Here is a 21,412-nt window from a genome sequence, read left to right on the forward strand (position 1 = left end):
ATGTAGTTCTCCTAGAAGAATAGCCCAACAACAAATTCGGATTTGGATCAATTGATAGCCTGTCCAACCGTTACTTACAGAACTTGTATATATTTTTTCGAATTTCTTTTGAAACCGAAATGTTAAACATGTAATAGAGCCAATACTCTAACAAATTTATTTTAATGGAGCCTAGATACGATTACTGCAATTAAAACAATTTATTCTTTAAGTCAACTACTATGTTCTTTAGATATTGTTTCATAGAACATTGTAGACCTCTGAAATGCAGGTTTTACCCAAATATAGTTTCCAATATTCCACTGTGCACACACACAGAACATATGGCTCTCGAACAGCTGATGTACGGTTGTCTGGCAAGACTTCCACCAGTGCTGCCAGAATTTCCGAGTCAAAATTAGTAGATTCGACAAATGGCTCATATATCTTCACTCCCTGAAATTAAATTGAAATACGTCAATGGAAATCGTAGTTGTGGAAAAATGTTCGTGTTCTGTGCAACCCACACATTTACATGAAAGGAAGACCAGGGAAGAGAGCATCTGAATCGCAATATATATATGTAGCTGTAATAAAAAAAAAGCTTAACCTTAAATAAGCTAAAATGGTAGCACTGTCTGCCACACTATTCTCTTCAACCCCGATGATGTTTTCAAACAGACGGTCACACTGATTGACGAAGCCTCAAAATTTTTTGTTCCTTTTCGGGCTTGCAAAAATTCTTAAAATTTTATAATTTGTGATTAGCGTTGCACAGCAAGTTAGTTTAACAGCCCATAGACGTTGGCGTCCATAAACCTCCCCACAAACGCGAAAGACGCCAGTGAGTAAAATAAAGAGAGAGCGTAAAATCATTGAAAGCCCCAGCCAGGAAAATTTCAATCATTCGCGTTTTCGGAAATAATTGCCAATTAATAAGTAACCAGCACTCCAGTGCAGGGACCCCACCCCTTTATAAATAAAAACAACAAAAGCCCCATTCGACAAATAATTATGAAAAAGACGGCCAAAGCGCAGTTCTGCTGCGTTCGGTGCGTGCGTGCAAAGAGCGAAAAATCGCCAATAAAGGGCGGAAGAAGAAGAGACAACTACAAAGTGCAAGTGCTGCGCCTCTGCTGGTCAAGTACTAAGTGAAAACTCGATTTTCTTGGGTCTGCGCCCAATTGTTAGTGTGTGTGTCTGTGCTGGTGCTTGTGGCGTTGCATACCTCTTGGGTTATGCAGAAAGGTGATGGGTTCTGATGATAGTTCTATAATTTCTAGACGGTAGCAACAGCCCGAATGAGTGGGTGATGGGCGGCGGGAGGAAGAGCGAATGACTACCCAGAGACAGAAAGACAGGGTAGGGCAGGGCAGGGCGGTAGTTAGGCACGTCATCAAAAATGTTGCTTTGTTATCTGTTTTAGTCCCTGCCGTCTGAGCGAAAGTGATTTTTACGGGGGCCCCCAGTTGGAGTTACCAGCTCCCAGTAGCAGTTCCTTCCTGCTTCCGCTATCAGTCTGCTGTGCAAACACTGAGTGGTGTCTGTGCCAGTGGCCTTTGGTCCACCTGCTTATTAGCGAGCGTCGTCGTCGATCATCGCCTGCTACGAGGTCAAGCACACACACAGCATATAACACGCTTAATCGGAGCTTTTTTCACGTCTCCGGCCATCTCGTCGAAGCTGTTTAAATAAACGAATGTGATACAAATTTCCAACTTATATCCAAATAAATGTTGACGCAGACACTATAAAGCATACACACAGCAATAACAGCCATGTATTCGGCATATACATACATACATACTCGTATATAGAGAGTGTACAATGGGCCCATAAAAGCAATAATGATAGCAATTGGAGACGAAGAAGAAGCTCGTTTCGCATTCCATATTGCAGTCTGATATGGCCGCTGGCATTGCATGCAATTAGAGGCCACAAGCAAGGGTTTCCTCTGCCCCATTCCATTGATTCCAATTGGTATTCTGATCTGGAATGAGTTATCAGCCGCACGTTCGGCCCTAGAGCTTTCCCAGTAACTCGTATTCTGGCATTGAACGATAATATAGCAAAGTAGTCAACGTGTAACAGTCAAGAGAGCAGCCCCTGCTGTTAGGGCCAATTTGTTGATAATACTAACTAACCTTCAGGGAGATAAGATACTGGCACAATGACTGGCTGAAGATCACAACTCACAGATCGCATCTCCCTCTGCTTTCAGATCGTATGTATTAGCAGAATGTCCGCCTACAATCAGAACTTTGTGCCACCAGCCGCCGCCCCTGCGAACGGCAACCAGGGCAGCAGTCTGGTCAACGGTCTGCCCGGAGCAGTCCCGGCAGCAGCACAGCAATATCTCCAGCAGAAGCCACAGCTACAGAAATTCCAGCAGCCACCAGTCCCGTATCCAGGGAGCAGCAACAGCAGTCAACCGCCGCCGTTGCAGTTCAACAGCAATATTGTGAACAAGTTTCTGCCGCCTTCCTCGACGGGTGCCAACAATGGGGCGCCTCCGCCCAGCACTCTGCCGTCTCATTTGCGTCCGCCCACCGCCAACGGACCGACGACCCTAACGAATGGCAGCAACGGAGCGAACAGCGCCAACTCGTCGCGCACCGCCTCGCCAGGACTTATGAGTGTTCCTCAACAGGGAGGGGCGCCGCCGATGCCCCAGAATACCCAATATGCGCACGGAGCTCCCCCACCAGCAGCACGACCAATACAGCCCCAATCTGTGGCCAGTCTGACGAGCAATATGCACCAAATGAATCTGAATCGGACCAATGGACAACAATCGGTTAATACTGCGCCGACGCCGCAGCAGCTGCAGCAGTTGCCACCACAACAGCAGCAGCAGCATCAGCAGCCGCTAGCGAACCCCATGACTGGGCCGTTTATAAGGAACAAGCCCCCCAATCTGAATCCTAGTGCGTCGAGAGTGATCGGCAGTCCACCGACGGGTGGTGCCCAGCCAGTGCCCGTGCCAGCGTCAGGCCAAAGAATCATGTACGGTGGCACGACTGCGAGCAATGATCAGCAGAACAACAATCTTCAAAGGGCTGCACCGCCGCCTGGAGCAGGAACCGCCTGGCCGCCAAGTCTCCCAAAGGCAGCAGTGCCTGTAATTCCGCCCCCAATGCAGACGCAGCCTCAGGCACAGTTAGCGTCGTTCGCTCCGCCGCAGCCACAACCTCAGGCACAGTCTGCGCCGTTCGCTCCGCCGCAGCTGTATCAGTATGGCCAGGCCTGCCAGCAGCCGCTGCATCAACCGCCGCTACCACAGCAGCAGCAGCAGGCAGCACCGCCCCCTGGCATGTTCGGAGCTCAGACCAGGAGCACGCCTTTGCAGTACCAGTCGCAGCCACCGCCTCCGTCGATGCAAACGCAAGGACAGCATGCCTACGCCCAGCCTCAGCCAACGTCCGGTCCACCGCAGCTTGGCGCACCGGTTCCGTTGAATGTTGCCCAGCAGGGATTTAGTCGGCTCTGGGGCCAGGACACCATCGACCTGATGCAGAACAGACACATCCTCTCGCCGGCCACATTGCCGGCGCCCAAGGTGGTGTTGCACAATCAGTTCCACGAGTCGATCAACTGCAGCCCCAGCATTATGCGCTGCACCGTTACGAAAATCCCCGAGACCAATTCGCTGCTGCAGAAGTCGCGGCTGCCTCTTGGCATAGTGATTCATCCGTTTCGCGATGTGAACGTAAGATGGAGGATCCTTGAATCTCAATCTGAATGCTACAACTAAACTATTGTATTTTACAGAATCTGCCCGTGATACAGTGCATCAACATTGTGCGCTGCCGGCTGTGCCGCACGTACATCAATCCCTTTGTCTATTTTGTGGACAGCAAGATGTGGAAGTGCAACCTCTGCTATCGCGTGAACGAGTGTGAGTTACAGTTAAATAAGGGATTCGCCCTTATCAACGACAAGAAACAATATGCAAATTCTCCCTCTTTCAGTGCCCGAAGAGTTCCAGTTCGATCCGGCCACCAAGACCTACGGCGATGTGACCCGACGGCCAGAAGTGCGCTCCAGCACCATTGAGTTCATTGCGCCGTCGGAGTACATGCTACGTCCACCGCAGCCGGCCATGTATCTGTTCCTCTTCGACGTGTCAATCATTGCCCAGCAGAGCGGCTACCTGGAGGCGGCCTGTTCGGTGCTCAACCGGCATTTGGACGAGATGCCAGGCGATGCTCGGACTCAGGTGGGCTTCATCTGCTACGACAGCTTCGTGCACTTCTACAGCATGGCTGAGGGTCTGAATCAGCCCCACGAGATGACGCTGCTGGACATTGACGAGCCCTTCCTGCCGCGTCCCGACAGCCTCCTGGTGAACCTCAAGGAGTGCAAACAACTGGTGCGAGTTCTCCTCAACCTTCTGCCCAAACGATTCGGCTACACACATGATCCCGGCTCTGCTCTGGGTTCCGCCTTGCAGGTGGCCTTCAAGCTGATGGTAACTACTTGTAAAACTCGCGGTTATTTAGAAACGATGACATTCCTTTGTATTGTAATCGCAGCAGTCGTCTGGTGGACGCATCACCGTCTTTCAAGCGTGCCTTCCCAACAAGGGACCCGGCTCTCTAGAGCCGCGCGAGGATCCCAACAATCGCTCGGCTAAGGATGTGGCACACCTGAATCCGGCCACGGACTTCTACAAGCGCTTTGCGCTAGAGTGCTCTGGCTACCAGATTGCCTGCGACCTCTTCCTGATGAACCAGCAGTACAGCGACATGGCGACCATTTGTGAGTCTCCCCAGGATGAGCCCTACTCCATCCGTTCACTAATATATTCCCCCACTTGCAGCTGGCATCAGCAAACACAGCGGCGGCTGTGTCCACCATTTCCCGCTGTACCAGAAGACCAAGCAGCATATGGTGGACTCGTTCAGGATGTGCTTCAAGCGCTATCTGACACGGAAAATTGGCTTCGAGGCGGTGATGCGCATCCGTTGCACTCGCGGCCTGCAGGTTCACACATTCCACGGCAACTTCTTTGTGCGCTCCACGGATCTGCTGTCGCTGCCCAACGTTAATCCGGATGCGGGCTACGGAATGCAAATTTCGTACGAGGAGAGCCTCACCGACGTCAAGACGATCTGCTTCCAGGCAGCGCTTCTCTACACGAACAGCGAGGGCGAGCGACGCATTCGGGTGCATACGGTGTGCCTGCCGGTGACGTCGTCGCTGCCCGAGGTTATGCACTCCGCCGACACGGAGGCGATTATCGGGCTGCTGTCCAAGATGGCCGTGGATCGGTCAATAGCCTCGAATCTGTCCGATGCTCGTGACGCCTTCATCAATGCAACCATCGACGTGTTCAATGCATTTAAGATTGCACAAAATCTGCCCTCCGGACAGTCCGGCCAACTGATTGCTCCCCGTAGTCTGGCCCTGATGCCTCTCTACATCTTAGGGCTGCTCAAGCATGTATGTATTTATGTATTTCCTTCAATTCGCAGTCAATATCGTTTCCCTAACCTCTTCGTTTTAGCCTGCTTTCCGTGTGGGAACTAGCACGCGTCTGGATGATCGTGTGTATGCCATGGACTGCATGAAGACCATGCCGCTGGATCAGCTGATGAAGTTTGTATATCCGGAGCTGTACAAGATTGATGTGCTCATCTACCATGCCCGCAACTCCAATGCGAGCACGACTGAAGAAGACGACGAGGAGGATCCGCTACCGGAAGTGCCACGCCTGCAATTATCTGCGGAGCAGTAAGTTCGAAAACCGTATATCCCCTTACAGACAGATAAATTTAACAAATTAAATTTACAATCTAAAGCCTGGACTCTCGTTCCATATTCCTGATGGATTGTGGCCAACTGATAATGCTCTATGTCGGCCTCAATGTGCCACCCGATGTCCTGGAGGCAGTGCTGGGTAAGATATCTGTCACCCCAGGGTAAACTTCCTGGCTTTAATGCTGTCCTTCTCGGTTTCAGGCATCAGCTCAACTGCGGATCTGGGCGACTACGTGTATGGATTGCCTCATATTGTGAGTGCCGAGTACGATATACTGCAGCGCTTTTTGTTGCGCCTCAACTACGACAAACCCTATTCGGCGCTGGTACAGATAATCAGGTGAGTGCTTCAAATCCAGCGTAAAGAGGGCCAATTTCTAATCGATTTCTGTTCTCCCCCAAAATCAGAGACACGAGCACGGCCAAGGGTCAGTTTATTGAGAGATTAACCGACGATCGCAGTGAATCGAGTTTATCGTACTATGAATTCTTGCAACACATTCGGGCTCAGGTTAAATAGTATATAAGCAGAGAATCCTACTATAATTGCATACAGCGAGTCTACGACTCTGGTGTCTAATGGCAGGAAATACGAGTGGAGAACATTATATGGGATATAGGCAGACGAGATGCAATTACAAGGACCAGTTGTCTGATCCACTACCCTCACATCCTCACCCTCCCCTCAATCGCGTAACTTTTAAGTGCATGTATTTATTTATTTGTTGATTTACTGCACTAAAATCACTCAAAAAATTGCAACAGAAAAGATAAAAGGTAAAAGAGAGTTATGTGTATCTTGTCACAATTGAAACTAGATCGAACACAAGTCAGGCTAACCAGTCAGTAGACCCTCCCGCAAGCGGACATGCAATGTTATTTATTATATTATATATTATATTATATTATATGTATATGTTATACAATAAACAGAATCCACACACACCCGCGCCCGCTATTGTAAATTATAATTTATTAAATGCAATTTTTCTTTGCTCATTTTCGAGCTGCTTCCAAACATTCTGCAAACAAAAACTCAGTCCCAAACAGCACACGTTGTTGTTATGCTTTTGCTGTTTTCAATATTATTTATTGCCCAAAATGAAACAAAACAGAACAGAAATATTATTTTACAAGTTATAAGAAAGAAGATTGGGCTACTGCAGGGCTTTTTGTTTCAATGTGCGAGTACGATTATGAGTAGCTAGCCAAGTTATTTAAAATGTGTGTGTGTGTGTACGTAGGGGAATAGTTTCGGTATTGTGTACGTCTTACGCCTAGAAAGATTATTATACTATAACAAAATACATATATATAGAACAGTCCCACGATCCCACAGCAAAGGAAGGGCCCTAGGTAAGATTAGTTTGTGAAAGACGCATGTGGAACGGATCCGGAAAGAGCTGCCGCAAAAAGACATTCGTTTCGGTCCCGGAATTTGTTAACTAATCGAAAACATTATACATATGCTGTAGTATACTTTATACACATACGAGTACGTCAAAAGCTAAATAAAGTTTTATTTAAAGCATAGACCAATGCATTTATTGCATGTCGAGCTCACATAGTAGAAGACATAGATGTAGTAGTCCTTGAAATGTGGCGACTACTTTTCCCCAACTGCCATTACAAATTTTACTTTCTGTTGTATTGTCATTGAATTATTCAGTTACAAATTGAGTCTCGTTCGGAGAACAACGATTCGGTTCTTTAATTTTCACAAATTTAATTTGAAATCGTAACTTATGCTGAACCACGCGGACGATAACTCCATGGCTTCCATCTATGAAACAACTGACCATGGCAGCAATGGAAAAAAACGCTCGGTCGCCGAGGACTGCCGACAGGAACAAGCGGGCTGCGTTCCTGGATGGCCGGTTGAGTGGACTCGAGTGAATTCTGGCACCCCCGAGGCGGGGGAGTTTACGCAACAGCGCCACAGTGATTGGCTCCCCCCTTCACGATCCCTCATACGGAATAGCCGGAACCTTGAGTATCGTCCTGCTCTAGCCCAGAATGGACCAAAGTCCCCACGTCCCTTCTGGCCGGAACGCGAGCATGAGACACCGACTGAGACTACGCAGCGCTACAGTGATTGGCTCCCCCCTTCACGATCCCTGATACGGAATACCCGGAACCTTGTGTATCGTCCTGCTCCAGCCCAGAATGGACCAAAGTCCCCACGTCCCTTCTGGCCGGAACGCGAGCATGAGACACCGACTGAGACTACGCAGCGCTATGGTAATTGGCTCCCCCCTTCACGATCCCCGATACGGAATACCCGGAACCTTGAGTATCGTGCTTCTCCAGCCCAGAATGGACCAAAGTCCCCACGTCCCTTCTGGCCGGAACGCGAGCATGATACACCGACTGAGACTGAAGCATGGGGTTCGGCTGGGATTCCCGTCAAATGGGTGGAACTGAGAGGCTTCCCACGGAGAGCCACCGAGAAGATCCTGAAATCGTTCCACGCCGTGGGCACAATCCTGAAGATTCGCGAGACGCCCGACGCCATTCGTCTACGGTACCTCGACCGAATGGGTCTCTATCGGGCCATGCAGCTCGATGGCAAGCGCATCTCCGGCTTTTATGTCGTCGTGAAGCCTATTCTGGGGGATCCCCAGGAGTCGGATCCCATCGTATACCCGACGGAGCCGCAGTTTCCGCATATGCACCCTTCGTGGACCCAGAGAATTGGGGGATTGTGTGGCTGGAAGGGAAAATTGCACCGCTTCGTTTTCGCCTTCTTTCTGTTGTTCACAGTCTTCCTGAGGTTCATTTGGTGGTGAAGGGGCGAAGTACTACAATCTCTTCCAAATTACATCACCCAACGTGGAGTTCCTACGCGGAGAATATCTCCCCGAAGATGATGCCCCTGAAGACTGCGAAGGACTTATCCGCAAATACAAAACCTACGTTTTTAAGATTGTTGTGTTGATTTTAATTATAATTATTTGCTATTGATTAATTTATTCTAAAACACACTAACACTAGCCTAGTAGACCACCGCCTGCTCCACCTATTGCCCCGGCTCCCGCTACAGCTCCAAAGCCCGCAAAGCCACCGCCAATCTTCTTGTCGTAGCGAGCACGGAATCCGCCACCAAGGCCACGCCCTCTCACCCGGTAGCTCTCCCGATAGCGTCCAAAGCCAGCTGCTGCGCCAACGCCGCCGCCGATTCCGCCTCGTCAGATACGTTGTGAGATGCGAGAAAAGACTCAACCTGGTTTTTTATGCACACGAAGGTACAAGACCTTCACGATGTTGTGGCAATGATGACGAAGATGATGAGGTGCGAACCGCCCATAGGGCAAACCCATGAGCATCACTAGAATCAGCAACAGTGCTCTGCGCTGTCATGTTGGGGATTTTCGGCTCCCGATCTGTGAATTGGTTGCACAAACAGTTCCGAGCCGTGTGGCCAGAGTGGGAGTGGACACTAATTAATTTGCATAAATACCCGGCCAAGTGCCGAGGCAGGAAAAACACTCCATCGCACCATGCTGTTGAAGACGGTTTACCTGGCGCTCGTCTTGGCGCTTGCCTCGGTCACGTCCAGCCCCATCACTGCCAGCAGCGGAGGCGGAGACGGAGACGGCGACAGCAACACGGACCTTGTGAGAAGGACACGGCACATTGGCGGCCTGGGAGGCGGCGGCATTGTGGGCGGAGGCTTCATTGGGGGCGGTGGTGTGGTGGCTGCTCCTGCTATTCAAACGGTTATCTCAACCGGTGCCGGTTATCTCGACTATTTCCACGGTCCAGACAATCCCCAGTTATGGCTACGGCTATGGATACAATGGCCTGGGACTCGCTCCAGGAGGAGGCTTGAGTGGGCTCGGACTGGGCGGCGGTGGTGGGGGCTTTGGCGGTGGCTTTGTTTGTGGCGCCGTGGGATTTGCCAAATTTAAAGGCGGTTTCATTGGTTGAATGGGTCTTGAGTGTAAGCAATAAATAAACGACTGAATTTCTCGCGAAGCGACGCGGATGGTAAACAACGAGCCAGCCATCAAATAGTAACAGTGGTTAAGAATGGGTAATCACTAGAACTGTTTGATCTGATATATAGTGCTGGAGTGTATATTCTTATAGATATCTTGGACACTATTAGAGCTCAGAAGGTGTGAACTCCCATAGAGATGTTCTTCAAGATACTCGGTACAAGATACAGTGTTGATATCTATTACATACCTTTAAAGATTATAGTTCAAACCCATAGAGTACACAGGTATAGCTATAAAGAGCTCAGTTAGTGCCATACAATCAGATTACATTCCGCATCGATATCAGACGATCACAATTACACACTTCTCGGCCCACTGTATCGCATACACTTCCGCCTCACATCTCGTTCCATCATCACATTAAGATTGGGTCAACTTCATCTATTTCTGTAGTTCGTTTGTTGGGTTTTTTCATTCCAATAATTATGCTCGCCCGCTTTTTGCTCGGCTCAAAATTAAAATTAGACGAAAACGAAAAGGAGAAAAAATAAAACACATTCAAATGGCAATCAACAATGCCAATGAACCTCCTTTGTTTTGCGGCTCTGGTAGGGTTCTTGGAGGGACAAGGCAAATGATTGCCTATAAATTAAAGCTCAGGTCGGAGCTCAGTTTCAGTGTTTGATCAAGTCTTAATGCGAATGCGACTCCCAATGGATTACACCAAAGTATTCTTACTGTTCTGCCTCAGTGCGTTGATGCTGCTCGGTGCTTCGATTGCAGCCACAGAAGCGGAAACGGAAACAGGAACGGATCCGGAGCCGAGCCCCTTTCAGCTCTCGGAGGCTGGAGAAACTGCCCAGAGTGAGGCGGGAGATGAGAACGTTCGCAAAGTTCGTCAGTTCTTAGGTCCTCCACCGCCTCCGCCCTTCTTTGGACCACCCCCACCACCCTACTACGGAGGCTATGGTGGATACGGCGGCGGCTTTGGTGGCGGTTTCCAGCGCACTCGCGTCATAACACGCACCCGCTACCGCGGCCGAGGAGGCTACTACGGCGGTGGCTTCTATGGCTAAGAGAGATCGTCCGAGTTGGATGCTGATTTTGTGATTTTGTGATACTTCAATAAATGTTAACGTTATGCAAACCAATCGAGTCGGGACTTTATGGCCTACAATCAATCGAATAAGTTGTGTAGAGTCGAAGAAAGTAACGGCCAGAAAGTGTTTATAAGTGGACTCATCGGGGGACCACTTGCTAAAATGTTGTCTCTGCTTCGCTTGCTGTTGGTGTGGACCATTCTCGGCCAGGTCTTGGCTCTGGATGAGCGGGAGTACGATACCCAGGTGGCCCCGCTTACAACCACTGGTAATAGATGGTGGCGCAGCTTTGCCAATCAAGTGCGCCTCGCCTTCAGCCGCTGGCAGCCCAAGCCGAAAACGAGGACCAAACCGCTGGCACGCCAAAGCCGTGTCCCAGTCCTCCGCCAAATCCTCCCTTGAGCCCACCCAGTCCTCCTCCCAGGCCGCCAAACTTGCCACCGAGTCCGCCAAGCCGCCCAGTCCACGTGCCACACGTTCGGCCTCTGTCTCATCTACAAGCGGTTGTTGTTCTGCCTCCAAATCCAGCAGGCTGATGGCGCCGGTATCCAACTCCACGGGAAGGCTCCAACTGCTGCTCACGGCACAGACGACAGCGATGAAGGCGAGGCTGAGGAAATTCATCTTTTGGCTGGGATGGTGCGTGTAGATTGCTGCTGATGTGATAGATGTTGGGCTGGTACTTAATTCCAAGTGCCATGACAACTAGGTTTTTATACATGCTTCTGGACTGCTGGTCTGCTGGCCTGGTGGTCTGGTCTTGGTCTTGGGCTCGTGCGGAGAGCTGCTAATTTCTGGTGTCAACATTATGGGCCCATCGCTGTCGTTGCCTCTGCCTCTGTCGCTGCCAAATATACTCGTACTTTCATTCATCCAAATTGTGTTAGACTTTTGGGAGGGGTCGGTCTGGTCTGGGCCTGGTGGAGTATGTGGGCAAACAGAGTCCGCGACTGGCGATTGGTGTGCTGGTGTCCATGTCTTTAGCTGGATCTGCCAAAAGTTACATCATGTTTGCTAATATCTTTACCATGTTACCATGTTACCAATGGTCTATGCTCTTGAAACGTCAACGGATTGACCTTAGCCAGCGTCTCTAATCTCTGTTTGCTTCGGACAAGCAGCAGCTTACTACGTGCCCCAGATCGATCCCCCATTCAAGAACTTGTTTGGAATATCTCGTATCTGGAATCTATCTCAGACTCCTGCTAATCGAAGCGAGTCAGGTTTTTGCTGACGCGCGCGACTGCCCTCCAGCCTAAAAATAAACGAGGGGAACGTTGTGAGTTGCTGCGGACACCGCAACTCTACGGATATACCCGATACTAAGTCAGTATGGCTCTCCTCCGGCAGACGCCGCTAATATTAAACGACACGACAAAGAGTGCGTGCGAGAGAGACAGAAAATCAGTCTGAGCGTGACGTCGGGCGCTGCGTAGCGACTGCAAATTGATTTGTTCCTATTGGCTATAAAAATGATCTGATCTGATCCAGATTCAGCAATCTGATAGATATGGTCATTATCTATGATTCGGCGTTTTTAGTTTTCTCGAATGTGCAGTATTGTGGATGCAACAGATTTTCGTCCTTTGTGTGGGCGGAAGGGGGTGGGGCGAAATTTTGAGATACACGTTTTATAGTAAGATCTAACAGGAGTGCGGATACCAAATTTGGTTTTTCTAGCCTTAATAGTCTCTGAGATTTTTGAATATCCCCAGATTTTCGTCCTTTGCGGGGGCGGAAGGAGGTGTGGCGAAATTTTGAAACAAACTCGTCTCGGTCCGATATATTAGGAGTGTGGATACCAAATTTGGTTGCTCTAGCTTTTGTAGTCTCCGAGATCTAGGCGCTAATGTTTTACTCTAAGCAAAGCCGCCTATGATACGTGTGTGTTAGAGAGAGACACGGCGAGAAAAAATGAAAGTGTTTTCTTGATGCTGGCTATAATAATAATACGATCCAAGTCAGATTCCGCAGTCTTAAAGATATCGTCATTCTCTACAATTCTACGTTTTTGGTTTTCTCATATCTTTAAAATTGTGGATGCCACAGATTTTCGTTCTTTGTGGGGGCGGAAGTGGGCGGGGCGAAGTTTTGAAATATTTTTGTAGCAGTGACATATCACAGAAGTCTGGATCCAAAACATCGTTGCTCTAGCTTTTATAGTCTTTGAGCACTAGGCGCTGAAGGGGACGGACAGACGGACAGACGGACGGATGGACAGACAGACAGGGCTCAATCGACTCGGCTATTGATGCTGATCAAGAATATATATACTTTATGGGGTCGGAAACGATTCCTTCTGGACGTTACACACATCCACTTTTACCACAAATCTAATATACCCCAATACTCATTTAGAGTATCGGGTATAAAAACAGCAAGCTTGTTTGGGCCTTCTTCTTGGTCTTTTGTTTAATACGCTAATTACTAGAAATTAATGTACGCTTAGCACCTAATGTCGATGTCGATATGAATGTGAATATGAGTGTGGATGCCTCTGTAGGTAGTGCTCACGTGCTACCAGCTTGCGGCGTCTCTTCAGGAATCTTCTGTAGTTATTTCTGTTCACAAAGTTCAGAGGAGCTGCCGTCGGCTCGGGAGCAGAGGGTGTGTGGTACCACCAGTCGGTGGACTGCTGGTGCCGGTTCTTGTTCCTGCGGGATGTGCGTACTTTTTCCTGGACAAAGGTGCGGGACCAGGCCACCGGATCGAGACTGGCATCGTAGCCGACATCGTTTGAGGGCCACCAAGGCTTGGCTGCACAGAGCTCCAGTATCACAAAAGGAAGCAGAAGGAGCAGCACTGAGGAGTAGTACATGTGCATGGTGCCCTTGCTGATAGAAGACTGTTGCCCTCTGACCCCTCCGCAAGGCTCTATATATACGCTTCTGTCGAGAGTGGACGAGAGCGGGGAAGTCGCGTCCATTATCGGATTATCCCAATCCCATTCGAGTACTCCTACCTGCAGTGCACTCAACACAAATCACACACGCACACTCTTGGAGAGGGAACTTAGTGACGACAGCACTAAGGGCTGATCAACGAGGGGGCGGCGTTTCAGATGTGAAGTTGCGTTCTGCGGTTTTGTTGTGGTAGGCACCGCTGATGAAATGAATCATTTCCCCTGGAGTTGGGCTCTTCCGAACACAGATTCCTCATCATTCGGCGAAATTCGTTAAGAAGCGACTAAAGTATTCTTTAATCTTTTACCACCCCCCAACTAAGACCTAAGTTGTGCTTATTTTCAGAGACCTTTCAGGCTCTATAAATCCGTCTGGGCGAGGCGTTAATTGAGTGCAATTACAGGAAAGTTTTGAACAAATATGAATCACGGTGACTGCGCGCGCCTGTTTCCACGGAAATGTATTCAACAATCGAGAGTGGAAAATATTTGCCTTTGCTAATTAGAAGTCCGTGATTCATAAGATCTTCCCTTTTCTTTGGGCCTTATCTCTGTGGCCCTACCCCAAGGCGGTTCGAGTACGCTTCTGGTGAAAGTCTGTGTCTGGAACTAACAAAAATAGGAATCCCAAGGTCTATTTACGGGTCTCCGGGTGAATGGAAACGATTGAAAATAGTTATTTTATTGACGTATCAATTAGTGATTGGCTCGAAAACAAGTTAAATGGTTCCAGAAAAGTCCGCTTCTTACCATAACATTTCACAAGCGACTGCCAATTCACGGCTCAAACGACAAACAGCCATAGTTTGAAACAGCCGATACTTGGGTTCCAATCGAAACAGATGGGATTAATCTGGCATTCGAATCGATCTTCCGTACTGTGGAAGATTTTCGAACAGGAATAATATGATACCGATGGATTAGCGAGCGGCAACCGGTTCCAGCACCCAACGTAGTGTTCGCGTCGTAGTTCCCTAGTCAAGTGCGTAAGAGATGAGTCCCTCCGACGCCTCATCCAAATAGATCCCTTTCCCACCCAGAAAAACTGTTATTTTTTGTTGGTTTAATTTCGACTATAATCTGTTTTTAGCACAGGTAGAGCAACCAAATTTGGTATCCATACTCCTAATATATCGGACCGAGACGAGTTTGTTTCAAAATTTCGCCACACCCCCTTCCGACCCCGCAATGGACGAAAATCAGGGAATATTCACAAATCTCAGAGACAATTAACGCTAGAGTAACCAAATTTGGTATCCGCACATTCGAGAAAACTGAAAACGCAGAATCATAGATAACCACCATATCTATCAGATTGCTGAATCTGGATCAGATCGGATCATTTTTATAGCCAATAGGAACAAATCAATTTGCAGTTGTTACGCAGCGCCCGACGTCACGCTCAGACTGATTTTCTGTCTCTCTCGCACGCACTCTTTGTCGTGTCGTTTATTATTAGCGGCGTCTGCCGGAGGAGAGCCATACTGACTAAGTATCGGGTATGAATGTAGAGTTGCGGTGTCCGCAGCAACTCACAACGTTCCCTCTCGTTAGCTTTTGCTATTGACAATTTTAATTGCAAAGCAAACACAAAACTAAATTGGCTCTGCGAAAACGCCCCCAAAACTGGTAAAAAAAAACAAAAGACGAAAAAAACCGAAAAACCCGCGGAAGTAAGCCATCGAGTTAACGGTGTGAAACAGATTTCTGACTTATTTGACAAGGTCAATGGCGGGTGTGCCGATGACTATGCCCAAAGCAAATCCGTCTGCAGAAGATCGTTTGAGCGGGGCGTGGAGGCCAAAGTTCCGCTCGCTCGCGCGGGCTGCGGATTGTCATTTGGGGCCCGTGAAGGTCGACAAGTTTTGCGGCAAACCAATTTGGAAATTTTGCCCAAGAACTTTTCCGCTATATAACTTATTTTGCTCTTCTGGCCAGTCTTCAGTTGGCTGTGGACTGGGCCACAGATTAGTTGCACCTTTTGGATACGGAATGAATCTTCCCGCGCGCTTGGCTCTGATGAGTCTCCTTCTCACTGCCGTCTTGGCGGAGAGGAGCGGCAAATCGAGATCGGATCGTCCGCAGGGACGTACCTTGGGTCTGTTGACGCCCCTCCTCCTAGGCATCGGTGGTGGTTCCCTCTTTGACGTTCCTGTAGCGCCAGTGCCGCCACAGCGGCCCGTGGGTGGTGCTGCAGCAGCAGCTGGAGCCCAGTCGGATCAGTACTACGGCAGCAGATATCCCAGCTACAACTATAGGCCCAGCTGGCCGGACTCCTGGGCCAGGCCCTGGGCAGTAGTCTGCGCCCGTATCTGGCCAACGGAGGAGGAGCGGGCGGAGCAGCGGCAGCGGGCGGTGGGGGAAATTCACAAGCACTAGGCGGTCTGTTGGGCCTGCTCGGCTAGGCCATAAATTATTCAGTATTATCGATGCCCGATTGACAGTTACGTTACGAGTATGGCGGGTCTTTCCATAAAGATCGCTTTGTTAAAACTTAGTGTAAGTCTTGGTTTTCTGCCTCTTCAGGTCCATGCAAATTAGTGTTAATAAACATTTTTATTAAGAATAATATGGTGTATGGGTCAGCACCCCTGAAGACAGCAAATGCACTGCAAATGCATACACTTCAATTAGAAGTGCGCGAAGTGCAGACGATTATAAAAGGTGTCTGTGGCCTCCGGCTGTGGCACAGTTCCACTGGAGAGGATGGTCCGAATGCAGCTCATCTTAGTCTTTGCTCTCCCTGCCCTTCTGGGATCGGCAATGGCCCGGCCGGACAATCAAGAACCCATGTCGGATGCCGTTCCCGCTGTGGCCTTATCGGATGTGGCCGATGTGGGTGGCCAGCATGCAGAGGAGGGGGAACGTCCGGCCCGTTGGCTCTGGGGCGGCTGGGGAGGAGGATGGGGCGGCGGATGGAATAGAGGTTGGGGCGGTGGATGGCGTGTTTCGTATCGCCCCTGGGGCTATGGCTATCGTAGCTATTGGTGGTAGCAAGCGCCACCGCGTATTTCGATTTGGATGTATAATCGACCCACACCTCAAATAAAGCAATTCTCTTAATAACAAAGCTATTCATGTTCATGTCCAATAAAAATCACCTAGAGCTTGGCGAAGCTTTCTACTGCGAATTAAATCAGTTCGAAATCGTAATTTGTTTGTGCCGTTAGGATTTTATTGAAAACATTAATTTCTATCTACCATAAATGCGAAAATAGTCAACAAGAACTGGAATACCAGATGTGTGTGCTCCAGGGACTGCTGGCCAAATAAAAGGCCGGTGCCTGGGCTCAACGATCAACAGTTGCTCGCAGCAAAACGCACTCAATCATCCAGTGATTCTCCAAGAACAATCCTCAAAACAACAACGACTCAAGATGCGTCTGATTCTTCTCGCACTCATCGGCTTCCTCTGCCTGGCCTTCGTCCATGGCCAAGATTTCCTGGACGGCGACGAACGGGTGAATCTCTTGGACGTGGCTGATCAGGGAGCCGCCCATGCTGTCAACGGCCGTTAAATCACGCATCGACTCCACACATTGCAATTTTGTATATACCCATAAATAAAATTATATTTTTAAATGAAATTTAAACAGAGTATAAATAATATCTTATACTGACAAGGTACATGGAAAATTGGCATAAGTGTCGCTAAGCATGGATGGAATTCCTCCAGATAATATCAACTCACTGCTAAATGTTCTTTTAAGAGTATACCTGCCACTTTTAGGGGTATATTTAGAGATATGCCACTGGGATTCCAACAGATAGTCACCCTCACATTCAAGTAGGAGCTAATGAAAGTAGAACAATTAGCAGCTAGGGGTTCATCGCACATTGAACGGCCTTGTCATTTCCTTGATAGCTGTCCGTAATCACAGCCACAACCCAGGAGGCTGAGGAAATTCATCGTTTGGCTGGGATGGTGCGTGTAGATTGCTGCTGATGTGATAGATGTTGGGCTGGTACTTAATTCCAAGTGTCATGACAACTAGGTTTTTATACATGCTTCTGGTCTGCTGGTCTGCTGGCCTGGTGGTCTGGTGGTCTGGTGGTTTGGTCTTGGTCTTGGGCTCGTGCGGAGAGCTGCTAATTTCTGGTGTCAACATTATGGGCCCATCGCTGTCGTTGCCTCTGCCTCTGTCGCTGGTCTCTATCTTTGCCAAATATAATCGTACTTTCATTCATCCAAATTGTGTTAGACTTTTGGGAGGGGTCGGTATGGTCTGGGCCTGGTGGAGTATGTGGGCAAACAGAGTCCGCGACTGGCGATTGGTGTGCTGGTGTCCATGTCTTTAGCTGGATCTGCCAAAAGTTACATCATGTTTGCTAATATCTTTACCATGTTACCATGTTACCAATGGTCTATGCTCATGAAACGTCAACGGATTGACCTTAGCCAGCGTCTCTAATCTCTGTTTGCTTCGGACAAGCAGCAGCTTACTACGTGCCCCAGTTCGATCCCCCATTCAAGAACTTGTTTGGGATATCTCGTATCTGGAATCTATCTCAGACTCCTGCTAATCGAAGCGAGTCAGGTTATTGCTGACGCGCGCGACTGCCCTCCAGCCTAAAAATAAAACAGCAAGCTTGTTTGGGCCTTCTTCTTGGTCTTTTGTTTAATACGCTAATTACTAGAAATTAATGTACGCTTAGCACCTAATGTCGATGTCGATATGAATGTGAATATGAGTGTGGAGGCCTCTGTAGGTAGTGCTCACGTGCTACCAGCTTGCGGCGTCTCTTCAGGAATCTTCTGTAGTTATTTCTGTTCACAAAGTTCAGAGGAGCTGCCGTCGGCTCGGGAGCAGAGGGTGTGTGGTACCACCAGTCGGTGGACTGCTGGTGCCGGTTCTTGTTCCTGCGGGATGTGCGCACTTTTTCCTGGACAAAGGTGCGGGACCAGGCCACTGGATCGAGACTGGCATCGTAGCCGACATCGTTTGAGAGCCACCAAGGCTTGGCTGCACAGAGCTCCAGTATCACAAAAGGAAGCAGAAGGAGCAGCACTGAGGACTAGTACATGTGCATGGTGCCCTTGCTGATAGAAGACTGTTGCCCTCTGACCCCTCCGCAAGGCTCTATATATACGCTTCTGTCGAGAGTGCACGAGAGCGGGGAAGTCGCGTCCATTATCGGATTATCCCAATCCCATTCGAGTACTCCTACCTGCAGTGCACTCAACACAAATCACACACGCACACTCTTGGAGAGGGAACTTATCAATGGTTTGGGTTTGGGTTTGGGTTCGGGTCTGCAGGTAGGTGCACAAATCACTTCTGTCCTCCATGTCGCCATGTGGTAGATCGTAAATCAGAGCTGGAAAAGGTTCTCATTCTTTATAAATACACTCGCATTACACACTCTTTACGCACTTTATCTGCCTGGCAAATCGAGAACGGAACGGGATACTGTCAAAGGCGCAGCGGCTGCGAATAAGCGTGTTCCAATTCACTTTCAGCCAGAATTCATGACCGTTTGGCCCCGATGTCGCATAAGACGCACTCGTACTGGTTTCCCACTGGGGGAGAGGAGAGCCTTGCACTTGACACCTGCTGCTTAATTGGCGCACGCAAAGAGGTAAGTCTGTTCGGGGTTCGCTGTGATATATGAGGAGTCATATGGCCAACAAACCCGTTTTCCTACTCGCCGTTTGCCTACTTTCGAGCTGGAGTCCGAGACTCTGACGCTCATCCAGAGGATGGACTGATGAAAAGTGGGACAGAACATGGCATAAAAGCTGCAACTGCCAGCGAGGCGCCTTCAGCTGCTGGCCAAAGTTCCGTCTAAGATGAGGAACCCACTGCTCTCGCTGCTGCTCTTCCTGCCGCTGATGCTCGTCCTCGTTGCAGCTGGACAAAGGATGAACCTGCGATTCGCGGATGGCTACCGCCTGCGCCTGGGAGGCGCAAATTCCCAAATGAATCATAGACTACAACCCCAGCACCCGCCCCGTTGGTTAACTAGAAAGAGGCACAAGTGATGAGGCAGTTCCTTCTGGTTAAATGCTCTTTTAATTGGCTAAATAAATAAAATAAATAAGCCCCTAAGTATATAATGGAGTATGTGCAATCCCTTAGAAGGCGGGTGCATATCCCTGCATGTTCATGCGCTCCATGTAGCCTCCGGCGGGTGCATAGAGACCGGGCAGCTGGGGATTTTGATAGAATCCTTGGTTAGATCCTCCCAATCCTTGGACATTGGCCATGTTCACGATGTTGTTAAGAGCCGAGAAGTTGTCCACCGATGGCTGGGGCACGAATCCGTTGGGCAGCTGGGGATTTGGATACGACATGGGATTGCCGTACATGAGCGCGGCAGGGCTTGAAGCGCCTGGATAGCTTCCAAAGCCGAAACCAGGAGCTGTACCGAATCCAGGAGCTGGGCCAAAGCCAGTGGCTGCAATGAAGCCAGGACCTGTTCCAAAGCCCGGAGCTGCTCCAAAGCTAGGAGTTCCACCAAAACCAGGAGCTCCACCGAAGCTAGAAGCTGCGCCGAAACCAGGAGATGCTCCAACCAGATTCGGGTCTGGATAGGCGGGATAATTGTTGGCTATGTTCGTCTGCAGGCCACTCAATCCATTCAGAGATCCCTGAGCGATGCCCGGAGCGTAGATCAGACCCGGATAGTTGGGATACCGCACCAGCTGAGTACCGACTGCAATCAGGGCCATCTGATTCATCGGCAGGGACATGCCCATACCCATCTGCATGGAGGTGGCTGCCGCCGGCTTAACATTGGCCACCATCTTCACATCCGCATCCGTGTTGGCTCCTGGGCCGCCCTTCAGTTGGCGCTGCTCGCGTCCGTGGTGATCCTCTAAAGGTTGAGCCTGAACGGTGCCCAGCAAGAGCAGGGAGAGCACCAGGAGGGATTTCTTCGCGATAAAGTTGGTCATTTTGGTAGCGATCTCGTTGGGTGACTGTTTGCTTCCGGCTCCCCGGTAAGGCCTTTTTCGCCGAGGCCGTGAGCCCTAGGGAAACTTTCTTTTGGCAATTATCCGCAGCGCTGCGTTGGTTTTCTTTTAAAGTGATGCTTTTTTTATGTTTTTATGGCAGCAAAAGTCGAACACTGCGGTCCACAGATCATTTTGTCTTCGTTTTGTAATCTCTTTATAAACAATTCACACTTTTAGCCTAATACCGAAAGCAAATAAGGTGCGAAATGTCTCAGCGCTCCAGCGAAAGATCGAGCAGCCGAAAGATCGCCTTGCAGAAAATTGCGCTTGCTTCGGTGGCGACGACTCGCCATGTGGTGAGTACATTCATTGTGTACATCCCAATCCATTCCACTCAGTATAGTAACGGTGGAATAGTCATCTTCCCCTGGGCTGGCACTTCTCAAACGAGAACGGCTCGGCAACGGCGCTCCAATTCTCAAGTTGCAAGTTTTCCATTACAGAAATAGAGAAGAAGGTACATTTCGGCATCAAATGATGGAAAATGGGAGGGTTGGGGCTTAAGGAGATGGGGCGTCTTAAGGCTGTTGGTATGAGTACAAATTGTTTCTTGATTAGTGCAAAAGTATGCTTCACTTTTCGATTATTTGGCATTGTGCATAATTTATGTAGCATTCATGAAGCATGGCTTCGTTTCAAGCCCGTGTACTATATAGACACATACTATATTCTTGCTCTGAATCGAAATCTGTATACCTGAGAATACGCATGATACTAAATCCAATACGTCATCAGGGGACTCGACAGAGACTTGTGGTTGTTAACA

At 49.1% G+C, this 21,412-nt stretch overlaps 6 protein-coding genes, 1 long non-coding RNA gene and 2 pseudogenes across 8 annotated transcripts; 5 read left to right on the top strand and 4 right to left on the bottom strand.

The window, feature by feature from the left end:
* Positions 1–134: 134 nt before the first annotated feature.
* LOC117192551 lies at positions 135–1,696 on the bottom strand. Its single transcript, XR_004474373.1, has 2 exons — positions 1,459–1,696; positions 135–435 (listed from the first exon to the last, which is right to left on the bottom strand). It is a non-coding gene; the product is annotated as an uncharacterized LOC117192551 (long non-coding RNA).
* Positions 646–6,687, top strand: LOC108160151 (protein transport protein Sec24A). 2 transcript variants are annotated; one of them, XM_017293967.2, is made up of 10 exons: positions 646–823; positions 2,201–3,688; positions 3,751–3,877; positions 3,951–4,450; positions 4,518–4,740; positions 4,802–5,424; positions 5,489–5,715; positions 5,784–5,881; positions 5,944–6,082; positions 6,151–6,262. In XM_017293967.2, exons 2-10 carry the CDS (start codon positions 2,219–2,221, stop codon positions 6,260–6,262), a joined length of 3,519 nt encoding a protein of 1,172 aa, XP_017149456.2. In that variant the 5' UTR covers positions 646–823; positions 2,201–2,218. The 2 variants fall into 2 exon arrangements, with proteins under 2 accessions (XP_017149456.2, XP_017149455.2); XM_017293966.2 differs by having other exon boundaries at positions 647–823; positions 4,515–4,740; positions 6,151–6,687.
* Positions 6,688–9,103: 2,416 nt separating this feature from the next.
* On the top strand, positions 9,104–9,672 carry LOC117192329 (annotated as a pseudogene).
* Positions 9,673–10,348: 676 nt separating this feature from the next.
* On the top strand, positions 10,349–10,777 carry LOC117194189. Its single transcript, XM_033398846.1, has one exon. The coding sequence runs from the start codon at positions 10,382–10,384 to the stop codon at positions 10,760–10,762; it is 381 nt and encodes a 126-aa protein (XP_033254737.1). The 5' UTR covers positions 10,349–10,381; the 3' UTR covers positions 10,763–10,777.
* Positions 10,778–10,948: 171 nt separating this feature from the next.
* On the top strand, positions 10,949–11,152 carry LOC117193023 (the record flags this gene model as incomplete). Its single annotated transcript, XM_033397741.1, has 1 exon — positions 10,949–11,152. A coding segment is annotated over exon 1 (204 nt), but the record flags the coding sequence as incomplete, so codon positions are not given.
* Position 11,153: 1 nt separating this feature from the next.
* On the bottom strand, positions 11,154–12,029 carry LOC117194017 (annotated as a pseudogene).
* Positions 12,030–13,238: 1,209 nt separating this feature from the next.
* On the bottom strand, positions 13,239–13,610 carry LOC117193024. The gene has a single exon (XM_033397742.1). The coding sequence runs from the start codon at positions 13,608–13,610 to the stop codon at positions 13,239–13,241; it is 372 nt and encodes a 123-aa protein (XP_033253633.1).
* A 2,760-nt stretch (positions 13,611–16,370) lies between these two features.
* Positions 16,371–16,828, top strand: LOC117193147 (neuropeptide-like protein 32). The gene has a single exon (XM_033397876.1). The coding sequence runs from the start codon at positions 16,395–16,397 to the stop codon at positions 16,680–16,682; it is 288 nt and encodes a 95-aa protein (XP_033253767.1). The 5' UTR covers positions 16,371–16,394; the 3' UTR covers positions 16,683–16,828.
* A 2,932-nt stretch (positions 16,829–19,760) lies between these two features.
* On the bottom strand, positions 19,761–20,758 carry LOC117193143 (collagen alpha-2(IV) chain-like). The gene has a single exon (XM_033397873.1). It carries the CDS (start codon positions 20,584–20,586, stop codon positions 19,765–19,767), a length of 822 nt encoding a protein of 273 aa, XP_033253764.1. The 5' UTR covers positions 20,587–20,758; the 3' UTR covers positions 19,761–19,764.
* Positions 20,759–21,412: the final 654 nt, after the last annotated feature.

This window comes from Drosophila miranda, assembly GCF_003369915.1.
Source record: "Drosophila miranda strain MSH22 chromosome Y unlocalized genomic scaffold, D.miranda_PacBio2.1 Contig_Y2_pilon, whole genome shotgun sequence".
Classification (NCBI taxonomy): Eukaryota; Metazoa; Arthropoda; class Insecta; order Diptera; family Drosophilidae; genus Drosophila; species Drosophila miranda.

What these genes read in the sequence shown, in the direction of transcription:
- LOC108160151 (XM_017293966.2), top strand. Translation starts at nt 2,219, where the DNA reads ATGTCCGCCTACAATCAGAACTTTGTGCCACCAGCCGCCGCCCCTGCG. An exon ending in CAGCGACATGGCGACCATTT is followed by an intron (nt 4,741 to 4,801) that starts GTGAGTCTCCCC and finishes CCCCACTTGCAG; the next exon opens with CTGGCATCAGCAAACACAGC. An exon ending in CTGCAATTATCTGCGGAGCA is followed by an intron (nt 5,716 to 5,783) that starts GTAAGTTCGAAA and finishes TACAATCTAAAG; the next exon opens with CCTGGACTCTCGTTCCATAT.
- LOC117194189 (XM_033398846.1), top strand. Translation starts at nt 10,382, where the DNA reads ATGCGAATGCGACTCCCAATGGATTACACCAAAGTATTCTTACTGTTC.
- LOC117193024 (XM_033397742.1), bottom strand. Translation starts at nt 13,610, where the DNA reads ATGCACATGTACTACTCCTCAGTGCTGCTCCTTCTGCTTCCTTTTGTG.
- LOC117193147 (XM_033397876.1), top strand. Translation starts at nt 16,395, where the DNA reads ATGGTCCGAATGCAGCTCATCTTAGTCTTTGCTCTCCCTGCCCTTCTG.
- LOC117193143 (XM_033397873.1), bottom strand. Translation starts at nt 20,586, where the DNA reads ATGACCAACTTTATCGCGAAGAAATCCCTCCTGGTGCTCTCCCTGCTC.